This window comes from Humulus lupulus, chromosome 8 (genome assembly GCF_963169125.1).
Source record: "Humulus lupulus chromosome 8, drHumLupu1.1, whole genome shotgun sequence".
Taxonomy (NCBI): Eukaryota; Viridiplantae; Streptophyta; class Magnoliopsida; order Rosales; family Cannabaceae; genus Humulus; species Humulus lupulus.
Window position 1 is genome coordinate 180710558 of NC_084800.1, and position 22239 is coordinate 180732796.

Consider the following 22239-nt stretch of genomic DNA (forward strand, 5'->3'; position numbering starts at 1 on the left):
GCCACCGTCAAGTATTTCTACTTGACTGGTAGGACGGTCCAGATTTTGCCCTTCAACCAGGACGGTCCTCCTCTTGTTGGTGATAACGTCCCTTAGATCCTTCTGAGAAGCATGCTCTCCTACCCGATCAAACACCGTACTCTTCGATTTCCCAGCGGGCTTACTACGTGGGACTTCATCTCTCCTGCTACGCTGCTGGTCGGGGTGCAATGGAGGCTTCTTGGCACGCTCTGGGCAGTGTTCTCCTCCTTGTGGGTTGTGGCCCTCCTTTTCCTTGGATTGGCTGGTTGGATGACTATCAGCCTCATCCCCACCATGCCCATCTTTGAACTGAGAGGTCCTCTTCTCTCTAGGAGCTTTATTTTGCTCCTGCCCAGGTGGAGTCTTTTTACTGCCCGATCGGTGACTTCTGGAGGGGGTTCTAGAGTGCTCCCCTTGGGTTGAGGTAGTGTGCGATCGAACTCCATCTCCCTCACCAGGTGGGTTATTACCACCCCTCCTTGGTCTATCAATGCTCCTACCACCAGCTTCTGTGGTCCTTGCTCCTAGAGGGGGTCCTCCTCGAATTGCAGCTTGGGCACTGGCTTGGGCCAACTGGGTAGCTGCCTCCAAAGCAAGCGTTGCTTCACGATGTTTCTGATTGACCTCCTCCTATTGTTGTTTGAGCTCCTCACTCCTGGCCTCCATATCACGCCTTTGCTGCTCTAACGCAGCTCTTTGCCTGGCCATCTCTTTAGCAAACTCCTCCTGCCTAGCGTGGAGTTGTGCCATCTTCTCCTGGAAGGCCCCCATGGTCTCTTGGAGCTCTTCAACTCCTGGAGTCACATCCTCAAGCATGACCCTAGGTTCATTCTCATGATATTGTGGGCTAGGACCTTCAGATCTAGCAAGTTCTTTAGAGGAGCTTGTCCTCTTGGAAGCAGCAGTGGTGTTCTTAGGTGCCATCTTGCTTCAGGGACCGTCTGTTCTTCTCTTCAGGCTCTCAATGAAAGCACCAAAATGTTGACTGCGTTTTTAGCCAACGACGTGAGAACGTCAATAACGACAAGCCTTCAAGAGAAATAAAAACGACAACAGACGGTATAAACAAAGAAAATAAAGAACACAGGAAATTTTTATAGTGGTTCAGCCCCGATTGTCGGTAATAGCCTAATCCACTTAGAGTTGTGATTTATAAATCTATACTCAAGATCAGATGAACTATGCCAACTGAGTTTCTTCAGTATAAATTGTGAAAATACAAGAATTCTCTCTAATTTCAGCACTTTCTCTCTCTAGAATAGACAGATCCAATTTTATCTCTCTAGAAAGAAGAAGCCAAAAAAAGTCCTTCTCTCATCCCATAATGTTATACCCAAAAATTGGAGAATGCATCCTAGGAGGCTAAGGAGAATGCATCTAGGAGACTCCAAGGAGGGTGTGGTCCTAGGAGACCCCAAGGGTGTGTAGGAGGCAAGCCTCCCAAGGTTTTCTAAGTGTTGGCTCGAACGTGTCCAAGGTAAATAGCTAAGGAGGAGGAGTCTCATGCAAGAGAATGGAGACTTAGACTTTCATAAGGAAAGTCTATACAATGTTCGATCGGACATGTTTGGGAGATGCTAAAGAAGGTTGCCTCAATGTTGTCCAAGGTGAGGTTGCCTCAATGTTGTCCAAGGTGAGGTTGCCTCAATATTGTCCAAGGTGAGGTTGCCTCAATATTGTCCAAGGTGAGGTTGCCCCAATGTTGTTCAAGGTGAGGTGCCAAGGAGGTTGCCTCGGACCACCTTGGTCTGAGGAGAAGCCAAGGAGATTGGTTCAAGGGAGAACATGACATGCTAGAGGAGAGTGCATGTTAGAGGAGAGAAGTGCATCTCCTACCACCATGCACGTTCAACCTACCACCATGCATATCCTACCACCATGCACGTTCGACCTACCAACATGCATATCCTACCACCATGCACGTTCGACCTACCAACATGCATATCCTACCACCATGCATGTTCAACCAGCACTTGCATGGGTAGTGAGTAGGAGGTGGACCAACTAGCTAGAGGAGACTAAGTCAGACACAACTTCAACAACATGCGCGGGAATCTCTCATTCTTCCCACAAATGGGGAGTTTGTTGCATTTTGAATTTTGAATGTTTATTTGTAATATAAATGTAATAAATATAATAAAATATCCCTATGATAAGGGGATATCAGTTGAGGATCCCATCTCTATAAATAGAGAGCTTATGGGATGAGAGAGGGACTCCTTTGGCTTCTTCTTTCTAGAGAGATAAAATTGGGTCTGTCTATTCTAGAGAGCGAAAGTGCTGAAATTAGAGAGAATTCTTGTATTTTCACAATCTGTACTGAAGAAACTCAGTTGGCACAGTCCATCTGATCTTGAGTATAGATTTATAAATCACAACTCTAAGTGGATTAGGCTATTACCGACAATCGGGGCTGAACCACTATAAAAATCTCGTGTGTTCTTTATTTTCTTTGTTTATACCGTCTGTTGTCGTTTTTATTTCTCTTGAAGGCTTGTCGTTATTGACGTTCTCACGTCGTTGGCTAAAAACGCAGTCAACACATAAGCTCTCTATTTATAGGCCTGGGATTCTCAACTGATATCCCCTTATAATAGGGATATTTTATTATATTTATTACATTTATATTACAAATAAACATTCAAAATTCAAAATGTAACAAACTCCCCATTTGTGGGAAGAATGAGAGATTCCCGCGCATGTTGTTGAAGTTGTGTCTGACTTAGTCTCCTCTAGCTAGTTGGTCCACCTCCTACTCACTACCCATGCAAGTGCTGGTTGAACATGCATGGTGGTAGGACATGCTTTTGGTGGGTTGAACGTGCATGGTTCTCCTCGGACATGTACTCTCCTCTAGCATGCCATGTTCCTCCTTGAACCAATCTCCTTGGCACCTCACCTTGGACAACATTGAGGGAACCTCACCTTGGACAACATTGAGGGAACCTCACCTTGGACAACATTGAGGGAACCTCACCTTGGACAACATTGAGGGAACCTCGCCTTGGACAACATTGAGGGAACCTCACCTTGGACAACATTGAGGCAACCTCCTTTAGCATCTCCCAAACATGTCCGATCGAACATTGTGTAGGTACTCCTTATCAAAATCTAAGTCTCCTTCCTCTTGCATGAGACTCCTCCTCCTTAGCTACTTACCTTGGACATGTTCGAGCCAACACTTAGAAAACCTTGGGAGGCTTACCTCCTACACACCTTGGGGTCTCCTAGGACCACATCCTCCTTGGGGTCTCTTAGGACCACCTTCTTGGGGTCTCCTAGGACCACCTTCTTGGGGTCTCCTAGGACCACATCCTCCTTGGAGTCTCCTAGAACCACTCCCCTTAGCTCTCCTAAGAAGCACTCTCCTAGATGCATTCTCCTTAGCCTCCTAGGATGCATTCTCCAATTCTTGGGTATAACATTTTTAGAAATAATTTGTGCTTAAAATTATAAATCTATTTAGAAAATGATAGTTTGATTTATTTTAACTATCACTAAAACTTGGGAATCAATGTACTTATAAATATTATTGAACTTATATTTTGTGGATTCTAATCCTTAATAATCTTATTTTACCATCTTCATTTCTATTATTAATCTATGTTATATATATTGTCTTTAATTTATTTATTATTATCTTTTATTTTATTTTGTTTTTATTGTTACAAATTCTCATCAATATTTGGGGCTATGTTAGAATTTATTAATTTTGATTTAAAATAGTTTCATTTTCGATTTTAGACAACTCCTTTGGGTTCAACATCCTTGCTTACACGATCACTATTCTTTATGAACGATTCATGCGCTTGCGATTTATAAATTTTTAAACATACCCGTGTTGGGTCCATCAGATATCTTTGTCATTAATTAGGAAAAAAAATAAATGTTAATTAGTTTTGATTTTAACGGTCTTCATTGTTTTACTAAATTTTAACTACAATATTCAATATTATGTACACTCATATATTAATTATACACTCATATATTAATTAATCAATACTTTGTTTGTTGATAACATAAAACAAATTTCCTATATTAAATAACATATCCTCATTACAAACATATATGAGGAAATTACATGTTATATGTGATTTTTAATAGATTGTGCAAAAATATGATTTTTTTTTTTTTTAAGATTTCACTTTTATGGGTTTAGTTTTCCATATTTTTGTATGAAAGTTTGTTTATGCCATAGTTTTACTCTTAATAAAGTTTTATTAATTTGGAAGGGTATGTTTGTAATTTGATTATTTTTTTAGCTTATTTGATTTTTTTATATTAATTTTATATAACTATTTTTATATTAAAATTTTCCATGGTTGTGTTTGCAAATTTGTTATTAATTTTTTTCTTTGTAATATGAATTGTGTTTATTATTATTTTTTTATTTATTATCATTTTTTTTTCTTTTTTTAGGTTGTACGTTTTTTTTTTCAAAGCTTGGGTAAAGTAACTAGTTACTTAATTAATTTTTCACAATTATGTAAAAAGAAATCATACAGCTAGGTTAAATAACATTTATCTAGATGGGTAACCAGTTACATGCTTGGTTTTTCACAGTTATGTAAATAATAGTCTTAGAGGTTTAATAACATGTATCAGGAGGGGTAACTAGTTACAGTGAGATGAGTAACATTCTGCCATAAGAGGGGTAACCAACCAATTACCATAAAAGGGGTGACGAGTCACTCATACTAGAAATGAAAAGAAACGTCACATTTGAAGGAAAAAAAGGAAGAGTAAGTATGATTTAGTAACCTAGGTAACCATTTACTATAAAGAGCCCAGCAATATACATACACATCAGAATGTGAAGGTAACCAGTTACCTCCTGAAATATACACACAAAGAACATGAAGGTAACCAGCTACCACAGATCCGAAGATAGAAAAAAAAACAGATCTGACCATGAACCAACCTCCTCCATCGCCTCCGTCCACCACCAGAACCCCCATCCCTTGCGTGTAAAACCCTGTCGCAACCCCAGCCTTCCCCGTCGTTTTGCGCAACTTCGAGCACCATAAATCGCACTCAGCCCAGAGGCCACCCTTCTCCCTCGCCTCCGACCACCACCAGCACATCCTTCACCTCAGCCTATCCCCATCGTTTTGGATATGGAGGCTCGCGAATGGAATCACGCAGAGATGCACAGATTGGGGCTGTGTTTGTCGATGGTGCGGCTGGATGTTCTTGACTAGGTTTCACGGAAGTGTGTGCCTAAGGTGAATCGCAGGTGGTGAGGGTGGGTGGCTGGAGATGATGGCGGAGATGGTGAGGCAAGCGAGTGGAGGACAGGGTGGTGGCGGCTAGGGAAAAATGAAAGAGAAGAGGTGGCTTGGCTGAAGGAGTTTTTGCTATGTTAGTTACCATAGTACCCTTCCTTTAGCTGATGTTTTTTTGTTTAATTTTGATTTCTAATATGTGATTAGTTTTCCTATAAACTGAGTTTTTGTTAATTAAAATTTTCATACAAATTAAAGAAAGTTTAATTATCATATTTTTGCACATTGATGGCTAAAAAGTCATATTTTTTTAAAATTCTCAACATATATACCAGGTGGCCCAAACATAAATTTGGGCCTAATAAAAAAATGTAAATTTATAGTTTATTTCACTGTATTTGACCCTTTTGGTTTGGGTCATACCCATGGACTGTGATGGCCTCATGAGCCTATTTTAAATAGTATGTGTTGCAAAATCATAAATAATATGCAAAAGACTAATATGTGCCAAATCTCAAGTCAATATATAAAGATAACAATTATATATTGTAGCTAACAAAAATCCAAAAGTTAAAAATGTAAAATTACATAAAATCAACTACAACTTATAACTATTCACATAAAAAAAATATAATATTAGTTATACCCATTGACTTGAACAATAGTAACTACTATTGGATAAGACAAACTTCGTTATTTAACCTTTTTATCAAAAATAGTATTACAATGTCAGCCAATAATATTATTAATAGGGCCACTTTGACTTTTTTTTTTTTTTTCTGAAATAATCCAAGTCGTATTTTGTATACATATATATTTTGGAAATTTTTTTTTTTCTAAAAATATCTTACAAATACTTTTTTTTAATTAAAATTATTTTTACAAGTGAAAAAAAAAGTTGTTTTTAGAAGATGTGTAAGAGTTTAAGACATGTGTAACAGTCTAAAAAGGTTGTCAGTCATTTTATGAAATCTGAAAACTGAACCAAATCTAAAACTCTAATAAGTACCAACTTTCCAAATTTCTCTCTCGTCTCTCTCTCATCCAAGTACCCAATTCTCAAATCTCTCCCCATCTCCATGCGCGCATGTCAAGGTCCTCTCTCTCTCTCTCTCTCTCTCTGTTTTTCCAAGCTCGGATGTGCATTAGAAGAACACTAACTAGTTTTGGGTGAATGAATTTTTCTGGGTTTTTTTTTATTTGGTTTTGGTGGGGTTATTAATATTATTATTTTATTCTTTTGTCTCGTATCAGGAAGTTTCAATTCTGTATGCATTTAACTCTGTTTTTTTTAATGAAAATATTAAGTATTGCTTATTACCGCTGGATTCACTTTCCAATGTCACTACAAATCAAATGGTATGGTCTTCGCTCCATATCAAGATTATATGATGGTTTGTTTGGTAACCCTTTGCTCCATATGCTACAATTTCAACTTTTGATTCAGATTATAAATCTGGTTCTTCATTTTTCATCCGAGTTGACTTTTTCTTTTTTCTTTGCCATTTTCAAAGATAACCCTTTTAAGTTTTTGTTCTGAATAGTTTTGTGGATTTTGAAGAGTGTAACCTGTAATTATGCCAAATTATTTTTCATAACTCTTTTGAGATTTTTCTTTGTATTGATCTGTGTTGACTTTAAGTAGCTTTATTTTATCAGGTCAACCTTTATATCTCTCCTCCTTGATTTAACTTGCTTGCTTTTTTCTAAAAGCTTTGAAGTTGCATTGTGAGAAGATCAATTTCTGATGTGTTATGGTCTCTAATTTGGAGTTGTTTTCAACAATTTGGGTCTGTTTGGGATGAATTTGTAAGAAGATTATGCATAATCTTGATTTTATTCATTCATTTATTTATTTCTATAATGGCTTTTATCTGCAGTCAATATTGACCTGTTAATTTAGTATTAAGTTATGCTAAAATTGTTCCTTTATTTATTGGAGTTTTTTTTTTTTTTTTTTTGTAGGAACCACGTGGAACTAGTTTGAAATTCATAACAAATATATTGGCCTAAATACGGCTTATATGTCCTGAGAACAAGGTAGCATTTTTAATGTCACTGTTAGATTATGCTGTAATAAAAAGGGAACTTTGCTGGACTCTCCTTTTGTGAGTTTGGAAAAATCCAAGTTCCTTTACTTCAATCAGCAATGATCGAGAGGAAAGCCATGGCACGAGCTTCGCCAGTACTTTTGATTCTTTTGGCTATTGTTTTTTCTTTTGCCACATATAATTTGTTAACTACAATAATCCGCTATAGATCTACTGGGAGTTTAGTAGGTGATAATTCAGATGGCATGTTCTTGACTGACCCCATCATTGAGAGGCCTAAGAATGTAAGACGACCAGGGAACTCGAAGTCAAAATTCCATGTTGCTTTAACTGCCACTGATGCTCCTTATAGCAGATGGCAGTGTCGAATTATGTACTACTGGTATAAGAAGCAAAAGGTTATGCCTGCATCTGAGATGGGAGGATTCACTCGAATTTTGCACTCGGGAAATCCTGACAGCTTGATGGATGAAATTCCTACTGTTGTAGTTGATCCTCTTCCTTCAGGTCTAGACCGAGTAAGACTTTTCTACTCTTTCTTTCTTGTCTTTTTAACCCTTTTCTTCCCTCTGCTTATAATGATTGTTAGAGATTCTTGATTATAGGCACAAGAAATGGGAATCACAAATGAATAAATTGAAATTATTAGGAAGGAATTTCATTTTCCAATTGGCGTTGTTTTCCTTTATGTCAATATGTTTTTTTTTCTTCACAATTGATAGGAATCACTTTATACTTTGAATACTTCACTACAAGGGTGCTTTCTTATGGGGCAAGCAAATCCTTGATGCTAGTCTAGTTGCTAATCAAAGTGTGATTTTCATGAGGAATAGCCTAATAGGTTCATATTCTAGATATATCATGATTTACATAAAGGTATTCTACGATTTGTCTGTGATACAGGAAACCACAATGCATGTTTCTTTCTTTCTGGAAATGAGGGGGCGAAAGCCCAGCATAATTTAGAATGTGTTTGGTAGGGAGGGAGAAGTGGAACAAAGGAGGGTTGAGAGGATTAATGTAGGTTGAGGTTAGGATACTTAAGTTAGGTATACATTAACAATTTAAGAAAGTCAACCCTATATGTTGCTGCTGCTACTAAGTTAGTTATACAGTAACACACATTTAGGTTAGGTTACTTAAATTGGGGTTGAGAGGATTAATGTTCCGCACCTCTCTTCCAATCATCTTTTCATGCTACCAAACATAACATTATTGAGTTGTGCCTTGAAATTTATTGACTGCCGCCTTGGTTGTTGGCTCAAAGTCAACACGATATGTTGTAGCTGCTGCTGATGTCAACTGCTATTGCTGACATTAAGCCAATTGCCAACAATGTCTTCAACTACTAATGTTAACTGAGCCAACAATTAACAATCTCCATCTTGCTAAGAATTCATAGTGTTTTCTTCAATGCACCAACCTTGGGTGCTCAAGGATGCAAACAAATGTGTGTCTGGTGGGACCATGATGGAGTTGGTTCTTTGCCAAACAAATGAAGGATCTTATTCCTCGATGTGCTTGGGGCGATCACGATGAACTTGGTTCATCAATGCTCACACCAGACACATTATGTTTGAGAAATCATCGGTGAAGGTAACATTATACTCCTTCCAGAAGGTCGAAGCTGTAGATTACCTTACACATATGCTAACAAAGGCGGTTACAAGGATTAAGTTGCAACGCTATTTGAACTTGATCAATATACTCAAGTTTAGAGCGTCTAAGGGTGCATTGGGGGTAACATTGAATTCTTGCTATGATGGGGATAATTGGTTGTTGGTTCAATGTCAACTTTGTAGTTGAATTGATTGTTGGTTGTTTATTCGAAGTGAACCACAGTGATTGAACATTTTTATTGGTGAAGATTTCAACACGAGCATCTACAACCTCCTTGTCTATATAGATAGATGCTTTCATGCAAGAAGCAGAAAAAATCTACAAAAAGAGTGAACATTAAAGATAGATTAGGTTGGTTAGATGTGAGAAACTCTAGAGAGAATTTTGAAAGATATTATCAGTGAGAAAATAAGTATAGTATTTTTGTGTATTTTCTCTTTTAGTATAAGTGATATCTAGTATTCTTGATTCTCCAAACTCTTTAGGCCTACTAATTTTCTTCAAAGTAATTATAATGATGATTATGAAGCTTTTCCAAAGGATCCATTGTATCAACGAAACACTTAATTTGTGTTGCAAATAATAAAATGAAGTATAAATTAGTCCCAAAAGAAGGTGAAGACCTAGTTCATCTCTTCAAGGACAATTATTTGGACTAAATAAAATTTGTATGGACGTTGAATCTAGTTAGCTAGTTATTATGGTGACAAAAAAAATTAGAATATAATAAGTGTTGAATCTAGTCAATATTTAGTATTAAAGTATTGTTATTAGTGTGCTTTGAATCTAGTCATTAACTGTCATTACTAGTGTCCTTTAAATATGATTATTATCTATTAGTGTATTGTTGTAAATTGTAGGTAGTATTATGACTATTCCTATCCTTGGAGGGTTGTTCTAAGTATAAAAGCTTGAAAATAATAATAATAATAATAAAAAAGTCTTTAATGAATTAAAATATTATTGGGAGAGTTTTCTCTTTGGCCTTTGAACTTTTTGGAACATATCAAGTTTATCTCTTGACATTCAAAACCTAGACTTATTGCTCATAATTGCGTCTACATTCTTAAACCTATACTTTTTATCTCTTTATAAGTAAAGAGTCAAGGTTTTTTTTTATAATCTGAATTCAAACATTATCCTATAAAAACGATTCTTCATTAATTTTAGGTCTCGCTATTCTAGGTGAGGTGTTTGTGTTATTTATAATTTGATACCAAATGATACAAATCACACCAATAGATTGAGGAAACTTGTGACTCAAGGAAGGTGATCGTTTGGAAACAGACTTGTATGAGACCACGACCCGTTGCTATTGTTGAAGCAAGAACTTTGGTATAATGAAGACATCACGAATGGAGATGAAATAATCGATTGATAAATCAATGGTGAATATAACAAAGAAAACTTTGATAAGTTCAATGAACTAAATAGAAAACTCTCAATAATATTTCAATTCATCAAAGGTTTCTTATGCTTTTATACTTGGAACAACCCTCCAAGAATAGGCATAGTCATAATAAAAGCACCTACAACTTCCAACAACATACTAATAGATAATGATCACCATCAAAGTAATCTAACAATGACATTTTAAAAGTAGCTAATGAACTAGGTTCAAAGGATAACATTTTAATAATAAAGATGACTAGAATCAATGTCCACACATATTTTATTTATTCCAAATAATTGTTTTGATGAGATGAATTAGGTCTTGACCTTTTTTTTGGCCTAATTGTACTTCATTTAATTATTTGCAACACAAATTTCTTGAATCAGCCCTATAAGTGCTTCATTGATATGCTCTTGTAATTGGTACAACTAGAACATGCAATAGATCTTTTGGTAAAGCTTCTTAATCCTCATCATGGTTGCTTTGGAGAAGATTAGTGAGCCTAAAGAGTTTAGAGGATTAGGCAACATTATAAATTGTAAAGTAGTCCTACTTATGAAATGGATATTCCTATTGAAAAAGACATGTTGTGGGCTGTGGCAGGTCATTAGAAGTAGGTAAGGTTTGATTTCAATCGGTTATGATACATCCGTGCTCTCTAGAGTTACCTTTAGAAGTCCTTGGAAGTTGATCTTGTTTTTCAAGCTTGTCACTTTTAAAAAGGCATGAAATGAGGAATTCCATTAGATTCTAGGAGGATGTTTGGTTGGGAGAAACAACTTTGGCTTAATAAATTCCATATATAACATAGATTGCCTTCTAGAATTAGAAAAACTGAAAGGGTGGATTTCAGGTTCAACAAGTTCTCGTGGGACCTTAAGTTCTTTTAGGATTAACGGATAGGGAGCTGCAACAAGTGATATTATTAATCTCGAGGTTAAAACCTTTGAAATGTTGTACATTGGTGGCCAATAAGACGATATGGGAATGGAATATAAAGGATTTGGAGGCATTTTCTTGTAAAATCATATACCTGGAGAAAGTTATAGGAGAGAGAGTTTCTTAGTCCAAGTCTTTCCATTTCATATGGAAATCCTTGCCCCAGTTGAGGTAAAGGCGTTTGTGTGGTTGTTAGCTCCTATCAATATTATAAATTTTTTTTGTTATTAGATTCTTGTATTATTTTTTTTTTCAATTTTTTATTTTTATATTTTTATCATATACAATTTTATTATTTTTATTTATTTATAGTTAAAATAAAAATATATTGATATTAACAAAGGCATTTTTTTAAACTTTAGCATTACTATTATTATTTATGATTTTAAAAAAATATTACTATTATTATCATCTTTTTTATAGGTGGAATTAAATTTATATAATAAATAAATCAAATTCATATTATATTTTTAAATGTTATATATATATACATTTTAATATAGGTTTTATTTTATAATTAGAATAACAAATTAGAATGCAAAATTAAAAAAAATGTAATTAATAATACATAAAAATAGTAATTTTATAAGTAAATATTTCTCTCTCCTAATTTTTCTTCTAATACCAAACAAAAGGATAGATCCTTCAAAACTTACATTCCCCTACTATCCTTCCTCCTCTCCCTTCTTCCTACCAAACATAGCATTAAGGAGTACCACTCTCCTTTCCATTCCTCTATTTTCTCCATCCAAAGTCATTTGGGGAGTGGATGTTCCTTCTCGAGTTGAAGTGATTTTTCTGGCTTTCTAGTCTTTCCCATGGGAAATTTATAAGATTTCACTCATGATTATCTTGACATTGGTGCTCATAGGTTCAGTTGAAAGATCTTTGATCACTTATTTTTTTCATTGGCTGGTGAATTTTAAGTTGTACTGGTGCTTGTTGATTGAAGCAGACCTTTTCTGGGTTACTTCTCAAAATGTCTTGTTTATTACTATTATTATTGTTATTATTTTGCTTTGTGCATTTTGAAATTTTCAGCAAAATCTAGAAAGGGAAATTATTTTCGAGTTAGGAGTTCATAATCTTGCTCTAGGTCTATATGAGAATTTGTCTTGTCAGACTTCTTTTGAATGCCATGTGTTTTTGTTCTTTCACAGGACTTCTCCTTCTTTATAATTATTATATTTCCCTATAAAATATGAAATAATTTTTATGTGTTATATATTTTTGGTTTTAGTTTACTTTTCACAGATGCGAACAATCCAACCTTTACAAGTGACTTGTCAAGTTCAATTCAATACTATTTTAAAACACAAAATATCAATGCATTGCAGAATCATGCTGCTAGCTGTTCCTTTCATTGAAAGTGCTAAACTTCAATTATGGATTGTTATCATTTTCTTCTGTCTATTTTTTCTTTTCTATGTTTAAATACGAGAAAAAATCTGTAGGTTCTTAAAGTTAATTAAACAAAACTCCTTTTCATAGATTCATGTTACATCTACTTTTATTTTTTAGACTTTTTTGGTCTGATCATAATTTCCGTCCAGGGATACATTGTCTTAAACAGACCATGGGCTTTTGTTCAGTGGCTGGAGAAGGCTACCATTGAAGAAGAGTGAGTTTTTGCTCATCTGATAATATTGAATTTAGTGAGCATCTACTTTTGCTGGGAATTTGAACCTGTTTTTTCTTTTGTTGCTCCAGTTACATTTTGATGGCAGAACCTGATCACATATTCGTGAACCCTCTACCTAATTTGTCTCATGGAGGATATCCTGCTGCTTTTCCATTTTTCTATATCACGCCTGCTCAACATGAGAACATCGTAAGGAAGTTTTATCCGGAGGAAATGGGCCCGGTGACAAATGTTGATCCAATTGGCAATTCTCCTGTCATTATCCAGAAGGTAAGTCTTTCGCTGTAGCTCTAGTCATGTGAAAATTCGCTCTTGTAGATCGGCCAATGAATCTGTTTTGTAAATTCTCAACTTATGATCATCTCAAGATTACCGCTATTCATCTTAGTACATCTTAAGAATAACATGGATTTATTAATTTAGGAGTTGCTGGAAAAGATTGCTCCTACCTGGATGAATGTTTCTTTGAAGATGAAAGACGACCCTGAGACGGATAAAGCTTTCGGATGGGTGCTAGAAATGTAAGGGCAGGAAGTAAACTAAGGGACTCCTACTTGATTTCAACATAACATTTTTTTTATTGTCACTGCACAATAGTCTCTTTTTGATAATTTTTATACAAAATAATCTTCCAGACACAATGGACACCCTGTCTGGAAGCCATTTTATTAAAAATTATCTAAAGAAAGTTATTTTACAAAAGTGACATTAAATTTTTTTATAATGCTCATGCTTTCTTTTGTTTCACTAAGGTATGCTTATGCCGTGGCATCAGCTTTACACGGGGTACAGCATATTCTCCGTAAGGATTTTATGCTTCAGGTTCGGTATCTAACCTTGTGAATCTCTCTACTCTAGATCTTTGTTTACCTTTCTTGTCCCTTTAGAAATAGATAAAACAATATCGATCTACATACATAGAAGCCCTTCTAAAGAATCCTTTTTCTTGTTAAATTTTCAGCCCCCTTGGGATTTGGATATTGCTAACAAATTCATTATTCATTATACCTACGGATGTGACTACAACTTAAAGGTGAAATGTTGTCTTCTCTTCTGTGTATTGTTAATTTTTTACCATAAGGTGCTTTTGCCTGTCATAATCTTTCTATTTGTTGAGTTGATAAAAACATTTTGAAGAAAAGCAATATAAGAATATATGATTTGTGGTTTGATGAAGTTAATGATTAAATTTTTTCTGTTTTCGAACTTGGTCAGGACTAATTCTGTGGTTTAATGTGTACTTGTATCTAAGCTTGCTTCATATTATTCAGGGTGAATTAACATATGGTAAATTCGGAGAGTGGCGATTTGACAAGCGATCGTATTTACGTGGGCCTCCACCAAGAAACCTCTCCCTTCCACCTCCTGGGGTTCCTGAAAGTGTGGTATGTATTTAAGAATATCCTTATATTTGAAACTAAGTTTTGTTTGATTGCAAAGAATAAGTGAAATGTAGTTTTATGTACTTGTAAAAGGTAAGTAGCTTCTAGTTTTATCATCATCAACTATTCAAGCTTTTTTAGTTTAGCATGCAACTACTATGATAAATGAAAGGCATAATAGCCAAAATGATGATAAATTCAGAAAATTGATTGGCCTCTTTATGTTAAATCATCATATTTTGTGTTACAGGTTTTGTTTGGTGTTCCATTCTTGTTAAATTGCACAAGAACATTTTTTAATTCATAATGATTTCTATGACATGGGGATCTCTCACTTATTTCCTTTTAAATTTGAATAATCTAATATATACATATGCATGTAACTATTGTCATGCTTTTTCTGTTGTGCAGGTAACCCTTGTGAAGATGGTGAATGAAGCTACTGCTAACATTCCGAATTGGGGCGAAGCGCAATAGTATGGATTGCATTCTCGATTATTATCTTATACTGATCTTGATAGGGAAAATTTTGATCTTACTTGTTTTTTTCGAAAGCTTAATACAGTCAAAATTCATGTGGCTGTTAAATGGAAAGCATAATTGATTAGTAAAATTTATGTGGATAACTTGCTTGGCGATCATAGGTTTTCTTGAGGGTGGTCTTGGTAGGGTAAGTTGGTTAGTTTTTGTACTTGCTTGGAAGCAATGATGTCAAAGGTGTTTTTTTTATTTTATTTTATTTTGTTTTGCTTCTTTTCACGATTGCCTTTGTTGTAAACAAACATTCCAGTCAAAATAATTTGTTTGTTCTCATTACAAGGAAGAACATCATCAGACATTTAAAATGTTTTTAGTTGTTTTTTTCTTTCATAAAATACATATTTGGGAATTGAATTCTGTGTTATATACACTCACTGCACCCAATTACTTGATAAGTAATCTATCATTCAGTGCCTAAAGTATCTACCAACAAATTGAAAAATTATACAAATCACCAACAAGTTGCCTATATTTTAAAAAATTTAATTAAAAAATAATTATTTATTGCATTAAATATTTTTGTTGGAATACAAAAACAATACAAGCCTTTAGATGTAGATCTATTACTCGTATAAAATTAAATATAGCAAGACTAAATATTGACAAAACTGTCACTAAACATATTTTAAAATATTTTCAAGTATTAATCGATTTGTCATATTTAGTTATATATGTTCAGTAATTTTTCGTTACCAACTGGTTATTATTAAAAGAATAATTATAATTTTTTTCCCTTTGAACTATTATCATTTGCAAATCGTGTTCTTCCAATTTCCACTTGCTAAAAGTTCTGCTAAAAATTCCACTTGAATCATATACGGTCTAATTGGTATGCTATTTTGATACATCTTTATGATTTGGAAAACTTAAAATGTGTGCAGTAAACGATATTAACTGTTTTTGAAAACCAAATTCTGATCTATATCCCGATTTTATGTTATAAAATAGAAAACACAAAAATGGCAAAAATGACGATTTCTGCATTTTGGGAAATTTCTTTTCAAAATCCCTAAAATCAAATCTTTTTCTTCTCATTCTCTCTGCACTCCTTTCTACCTTTCGACTAAAGCAGATCATCCCTCTTCTGTCAACGGTCAACTCCAAGTTGGCGCACCTCCTAACTACACGCCCAGTCAACTACAACTCCTGATTTACTCTCCTCTGCCATAGCCACACACAAGGTATTATAAAAATCTAGTCTAAATATATATGTAACATCTGCTCTATATTTATTTATATATATATATATATATAATATTGATTTGTGCGTGTTTTGATCTACTTTCATTTGAACCCAATAAAAGAAAAAAAAGATAGTGAGTTTCTGGGTGAATATTTGATAAGCTAGAGCCTTTAGATGACAAAAAAAGAAGGCCTCAACTTTTCCTGAAATTGGTTTTATAGTCTGGATTTGTTTGATTTGAAATTTTATTACACTATGATAATGTTTTTTTTTTCCACAATTGACAAATGCCATAGGAATTAGTAGCATGTTTATGAAACTTTAGAAGTATTATTTGGCTCCGTGTTAATTTTGTTGCTGAAGGAATAAACATGTTAGACTACAAAGACATATTTTGGGTTTGAAGTTTGAATCTGTGGTGAGAGTTCATTTTTTTAGTCTTAATGTAAAATCTTTTCTGATATTTTTTTGTATATATATATACCTTCTATATAAAAATGTGTTGATAACAATTTTTTATTTTATTTTATCAGTTTGTTTGTATTATATTAACAAAATATTCTAAATATAGAATAGAATATACTTTTAAAACTAACTAAAAGTAAATATTTATTAATTATATTAATATAAATTTAAATATTATAAAATATCAATATTATAATAATATATAATACAAAATTATATATTTAATAATTATATTAATATAAATTTAAATATTATAAAATATTATTATAATAATGATATATAATCCTAATTTTTTACTAATTATATTAATATTAATTCAAATATTATAAAATATTAATATTATAATAATATTTAATATAAAATTAGATATTTAATACCTATATTAATATAAATTTAAATATTATAAAATATTATTATAATAATATATAATACAAATCTTAATTTTTATTAAAAAAATTATAATTTATTTTTAAAAAAGTGATCATTATATATATATATAAACAAAATTATAAACAATGTTTAGGTTTAGTTTTTCATTTAATATGTTTATATTATTCTTTTATATATAATATTATTTATTTATTTAAAACTTATATAACAATAATACAATTTTAATATATAATTAATAGATTTTATAAATAAAATTAAGCAAATATATCTTGCACGTTGTTTGTATCTAATATATAATAAATACGTGTGTAAAATATTTGTTTGTACGTCATTGTTGGAGGCTGAAAGAGATGTTCTTGTTTTGTATGTCATTGTATAAAGAGTAATATTATGACTCAATGTACAATTTATAAGGAACCATTAGTCATTAAGTTTCTAAATTAGAGGGTTGTATTTGGATACTTATAGTAGTGTGTACTTGTGTGCAAGTACACTATCTCAAAACTAATACATTGATTAGCAGATGTTGTGTAGACTTGTGCTTCTTTCTTATTACTTCTTAATCAATTCTGCATAGAAATGTACAATTGAGTGAATCATAATCTTTTCTAGTTCTGGGTTTTTTGGTGTTGTCTTCTATTCTTATTCAATATATGTAATTTTTTGTACATCTATTAAATTTTATTGCTTATTCTCTGAAATGAATTTCATATTCTATTTGACATTATATTGTTTGAATGCACTGGCACACTAGGTTCATTTGTTCCTGATAAAGGAAAAGGCAAAAGCAAAAGGTTGAAGCATATTACACATGGGTTCCACATGGTAAAGGGAAAAATCAAAGACGCCATGGAAAGACTAATTATTATTATTATTATTAGAGAGGTAAACATACATATAATAAAAAATGATTTTGTTTTCATAGTATATATCATTAGCAAAAATATTTGGAGCCTACTCTATATGTTCTTTCTCTCTTCTTTTTCTCTCTAGTCTTTATATATGGATTATGGACATTGATGACATTGGAACAGTTAATTATAAGCTTTAGCACAAATTTGAGCTGAACTCTTTTGGGTCATTTGTTTATAATGTACCGACTAAAAAATCATTAAGGCCTTGGTCTTTTGGATCATTTTTTTCTTAAACAATATATTTGTGAAACAATGAAAGTTTCTTTTTATTGGGTCTGATATGTCATTTTTGAGGCTCTAGCTTCAAGATATAATGTTCATCAAGTGTGTTTGGGGCATATATGATTGAAGTTGCATAATGTGCGATGAAGTTATTCAATTATAGGAATTTATCATTGCGTAATGTGATTGAGCGTTGTTTTGGATTTCTAAAAGCTAGGTTTTCAATTTTGAAGTCAATGCCTCCATACTTGGAAAGCCACATCAAATACCAATCACATGTTACACTATCCACAACTGGATTAGTATGCATTCTATTAATGATAGAACGTTTGAACAATATTCAGTTGATGTCACACATGTAGAATATATTGGATGAATTGAAATTCAATCTAATACAACAATAGAAAACCAACAATAAAGAGAGATTAATTTCAATTAATCAGGCTTATATGGCTCAGATAAAAAATGTTAAAGATGACATTACTGGATAAATGTGACTTTTTTTTTTGGACATAAATGTGACTTAGTTATAACAACTTTAGTTAATTGAAAAAAATGTAACTTTAATTTAGAAAAAAAAAACCAAAATTAATAACAATGTAATATTCTTATGAATTTAATCAATGCACTATTATTAAATTTTAATTTATCAATATTATTAAATTTTACTTGATTAAATCTATTGATAAATAAAAATTTAATATCATACAACCTATATATATAAAATTAAAATAATATTCAGATTAAACTGAACTAATTATATATTCTGTTTCAGTTATATTTTCAAATTTACTACCAATTACGGATTCAATTTTTTAAAATTAAAAAATAGTTCACAGACAATAAATTAATCACATTTTTAGTAACATGTTTTCAATAACTAAATTCAAATTTTCATTTCAGAATCACAATTTTAGAAAACTCAATTTTCTAATCGAGAACCAATCATACCCTAAGACTTTCATTAATTTCCATCTTATGTGGCTAACAGAAAAATGATATGGCAGTATAGGATTTGACGTGACATTGCCACTATTGTGAATTATGCTCAACTAAATCATCATAAACAGAACTACAGAAAACAACAAATAAAAAGGATTAACGATCAAACCAAATTGACAAAAATAAAGTAATGAAACAACATAAAAAATTACGTGGTTCGCCTCCCTTGAGAGGAGACTACATCCACGGGAAAAACAGCCCTCAATGACTCACTTATCTTTATTAATGGATTGTATACAAACAGTTGATCATACACTAAAGCAGTAGTGTATCTTCAAAATGGGGTTTAACCTTTGTACAAAGAGATTACAAATGAGAGACTTCAATCACCAAAACTCTCCAAAATGTCTTCCAAACTCTCCAAGACTCTAAGCTTTTGATTCTTACTCTGAATATTAATTCTTCTCAATAGAGTTGTTTCTGACCTCTTCTAATTATCCTTTTATACTTAACTGATTTAACTGTATAAAGGCTTGGTTAATATACGGCTGCCAAGTGTACAGAATGATGTGTTCGAATGATAGGACCACTTAATTACAACAAATCCATCTTGGTACTATCATTTGAATACTGAGATAACTGAACCACTGTTTTTCCATTTTGCCTCCTTAGAGGCCTACTCAACAATCTTCAATATTCAGCAGGTTTAGGCATTGCCTAAACTTTGCTTGAGTAACACATTTTTGAACATATCTGATGGATTATGATATGTGCCAATTTTTCTGACTTGAACTTCGTTTCTTGCTATATCGGATGGATTATGATATGTGCCAATTTAATGTCGATATGCTTGGACCTCTCATGAAAGATGAGGTTCTTCATTAGGTAAATGGCACTCTGATTATTGCAATGAATTGCAATGATTTGCAATTTTGACATGTTGATGGTCTAATTGTAATTATATGATATTATGTGTTTGAGACCACATTATTATGTAGATATATTTGAGATATTCAGCAGGAGTTAGTCCTTTCGAGTAAGATAGCAGTTTAGTTACAACGGGAAATTTATACCCGACTCGGGGTGAGCCAATGGGTATTTTGGTAATTCAGTGAGTTACCGAGACTCACTAGAGTATGAGTCATATTTTGGGAGAATTAGTGATGTAACGTCCAAAAAAAAATGCTAATAGGGTTTAGTGTCTTGATTAGCGTGCCGGAGAGCATAGCTGGATATATGTGTGATTAACTGATTAAATGCGTGACTATGTGGCATGTATGATATATATGATGAAATGAATATATTTAAATGCATGTGGGCTCATTCTTGATAGTTGGGGCATATTTGTAATATTGGCCCGTTGCAGGCATAGATGTTAATATATATGAGTAAATGATTGAGACCACATTATTATGTGGATATATTCGCAGTATACGGCTTGAGGCGATCCTGGTAAGCGGAATAGTCACAACGGGGTTTAATACCCAGCTCGGGGCAGGCCTAAGGGTATTTTGGGAAGTTTAATGTTTATTTGAGATTAATTGAGTAATGGGTAAGTATTTAGAGTTCAATTGGTTATGTTGGGATTAATTGGGAATTTATAGGACAATTCGAGGATTAGAGAGAAATGTGGCAATGCCAATTTTTCCCTTGGGGCCATTTAAGGATAAAAGGAAACTTAAGGGGGCATTTTGGTCATTATAACTAAAAGATATAGTTAGAAAATATTAGACTTAAGCTGGAATATATCATAACCTTCCCCAACTCTCCTTCTCTTCCTTTTATTCAATTTCTCTCTCACTCTCTTTCAATTTTTGGTGCATTTTAAGATCTTGGGGAGACTCTTGAAGAATTGTTGTTGAAGCTGAGAATTAGAAGCTTGAAGGCTAGGGAATTAAGCTCAGAAAGTCTGGAGAATCAAAGCTAGGGTTAGTCATGGATTTCTGAGGTGATTAGGCTAACAATTGAGGTAAGCTTTTATATGTTAATTGTTGAAATTTTGTTGAGTTTGGTTTTGTTTAAGGGAGCTTGGGTAGGTTTCAAAAATAAGAATTTAAGGGAGAATGAACTGGTGTTATAGGCTGATTATGATGTTTAGGCTATAAAGATAAGGAATCTGGACTTGGTATGAGTTTCGTTGTATAGTTAAATTGGATTCTAGACATTTGAAGTTGGGAAAAATATTGGAAACCCAGGGAATTCTGGGTTCCCAGGAGCGCACCGCGACCCAGTTCATGGGCGCCCATAATGCCCTAGGAGGGCTTGCTGATTTATAGGTGCACCGCAACCCTAGGGGGCAAGTTGCGGCCCACCTCCCCCCAAATGCAGAGGCTATGCCTCTGACTTGAGGCGTGCCGTGACCCTCAGGGCCAGGTCGCGGCCCACCTATACAGTTTTAGCCTAGGATTGTCTTAGGGCTCAGGGAGGCTCGGGAATTAAAACTTAAGCACTCGAAACGATTTATACTACCCGATTCAGTAGAAATCGAGGTCCCGGAGGCTAGTATTTGAATCCAAAGTTTTCAAATGGTTTAGAATCTTATGGTTATCCATTATCGCATTGTGACTAGGTTTTAAGTGAATGAATCCTGCTCGACCATCGACCACAAAGTCATTGATTTATCAAGTATCACGCTTAGGTGCGACCAGTCTGGTCGCATACTTTCATTTACTTCCTTTTGGATGTGCAATCTTGTAATATTTACATTAATTGTAATTTCTTTTATTACCCAGATACGCATGTACTCTTCTTGAGCCTATAAATAAGAATCAAATAGCTCAAGGAAGGGACTTTTGAACCTTTGTTCTTTGTATTCTGAGAGAAAAATATAGTGTGATTATTCACCGAAGTTGTAATCTTCCCAAGGCTTGTGAAACTTGTGAACCCTAGTTCATTGATCACAGTGTTGGGATTCAACATCAATAAGAACACTAAGTGGACACATGTCATTACCATCCAATTGGGGTCGAACCACTATAAATCGTTTGTGTCGTTTGCTTTCCATTTGAATTTCTTCTTGTTTTCATCTCATTTTATATCGTTTATTTGACTCCGTGTCGTTGACCAATTTGAGGGTCAACACAAACATACATTTAATTTGGACATTTATGTTTGTTTATCAAACATAAATATACATATTTTCTTATTTTCCTGATTAGTTTTTTCAAATAAGAAATTAATTATTTTAATTGCTCTAGTCATTAATTAAATAATATATATTTATATATAATTTTTTGTGGGCTTTAATTTTTTTAAATTAAATAATTAAAATTTGATAAAATAAACTTCTTAAATTTGTAGTTTTAATTTT

At 33.4% G+C, this 22239-nt stretch overlaps 1 protein-coding gene and 1 long non-coding RNA gene across 6 annotated transcripts; both read left to right on the plus strand.

Annotated features, from left to right (window-relative positions):
- The first annotated feature begins 6184 nt into the window (after positions 1-6184).
- LOC133798737 (hydroxyproline O-arabinosyltransferase 3-like) lies at positions 6185-15118 on the plus strand. Of its 5 annotated transcripts, XM_062237200.1 has the most exons (11): positions 6228-6341; positions 6960-7055; positions 7212-7286; positions 7506-7815; positions 12803-12870; positions 12960-13161; positions 13315-13412; positions 13644-13713; positions 13853-13924; positions 14163-14276; positions 14685-15118. In XM_062237200.1, the coding sequence occupies exons 4-11, from the start codon at positions 7543-7545 to the stop codon at positions 14748-14750; spliced, it is 963 nt and encodes a 320-aa protein (XP_062093184.1). In that variant the 5' UTR covers positions 6228-6341; positions 6960-7055; positions 7212-7286; positions 7506-7542; the 3' UTR covers positions 14751-15118. The 5 variants fall into 5 exon arrangements, with proteins under 5 accessions (XP_062093182.1, XP_062093179.1, XP_062093184.1 ...); XM_062237198.1 differs by lacking the exon at positions 6960-7055 and having other exon boundaries at positions 6185-6341; XM_062237196.1 differs by having other exon boundaries at positions 7212-7815.
- A 566-nt stretch (positions 15119-15684) lies between these two features.
- On the plus strand, positions 15685-17986 carry LOC133794819 (uncharacterized). The gene is made up of 2 exons (XR_009875321.1): positions 15685-15994; positions 17606-17986. It is a non-coding gene; the product is annotated as an uncharacterized LOC133794819 (long non-coding RNA).
- Positions 17987-22239: the final 4253 nt, after the last annotated feature.

Coding starts and splice junctions, on each gene's coding strand:
- LOC133798737 (XM_062237195.1), top strand. CDS start 7,396: ATGATCGAGAGGAAAGCCATGGCACGAGCTTCGCCAGTACTTTTGATT. Junction 13,413..13,643: donor TTCGGATGGGTGCTAGAAAT/GTAAGGGCAGGA, acceptor TGTTTCACTAAG/GTATGCTTATGCCGTGGCAT. Junction 13,714..13,852: donor GTAAGGATTTTATGCTTCAG/GTTCGGTATCTA, acceptor TTAAATTTTCAG/CCCCCTTGGGATTTGGATAT.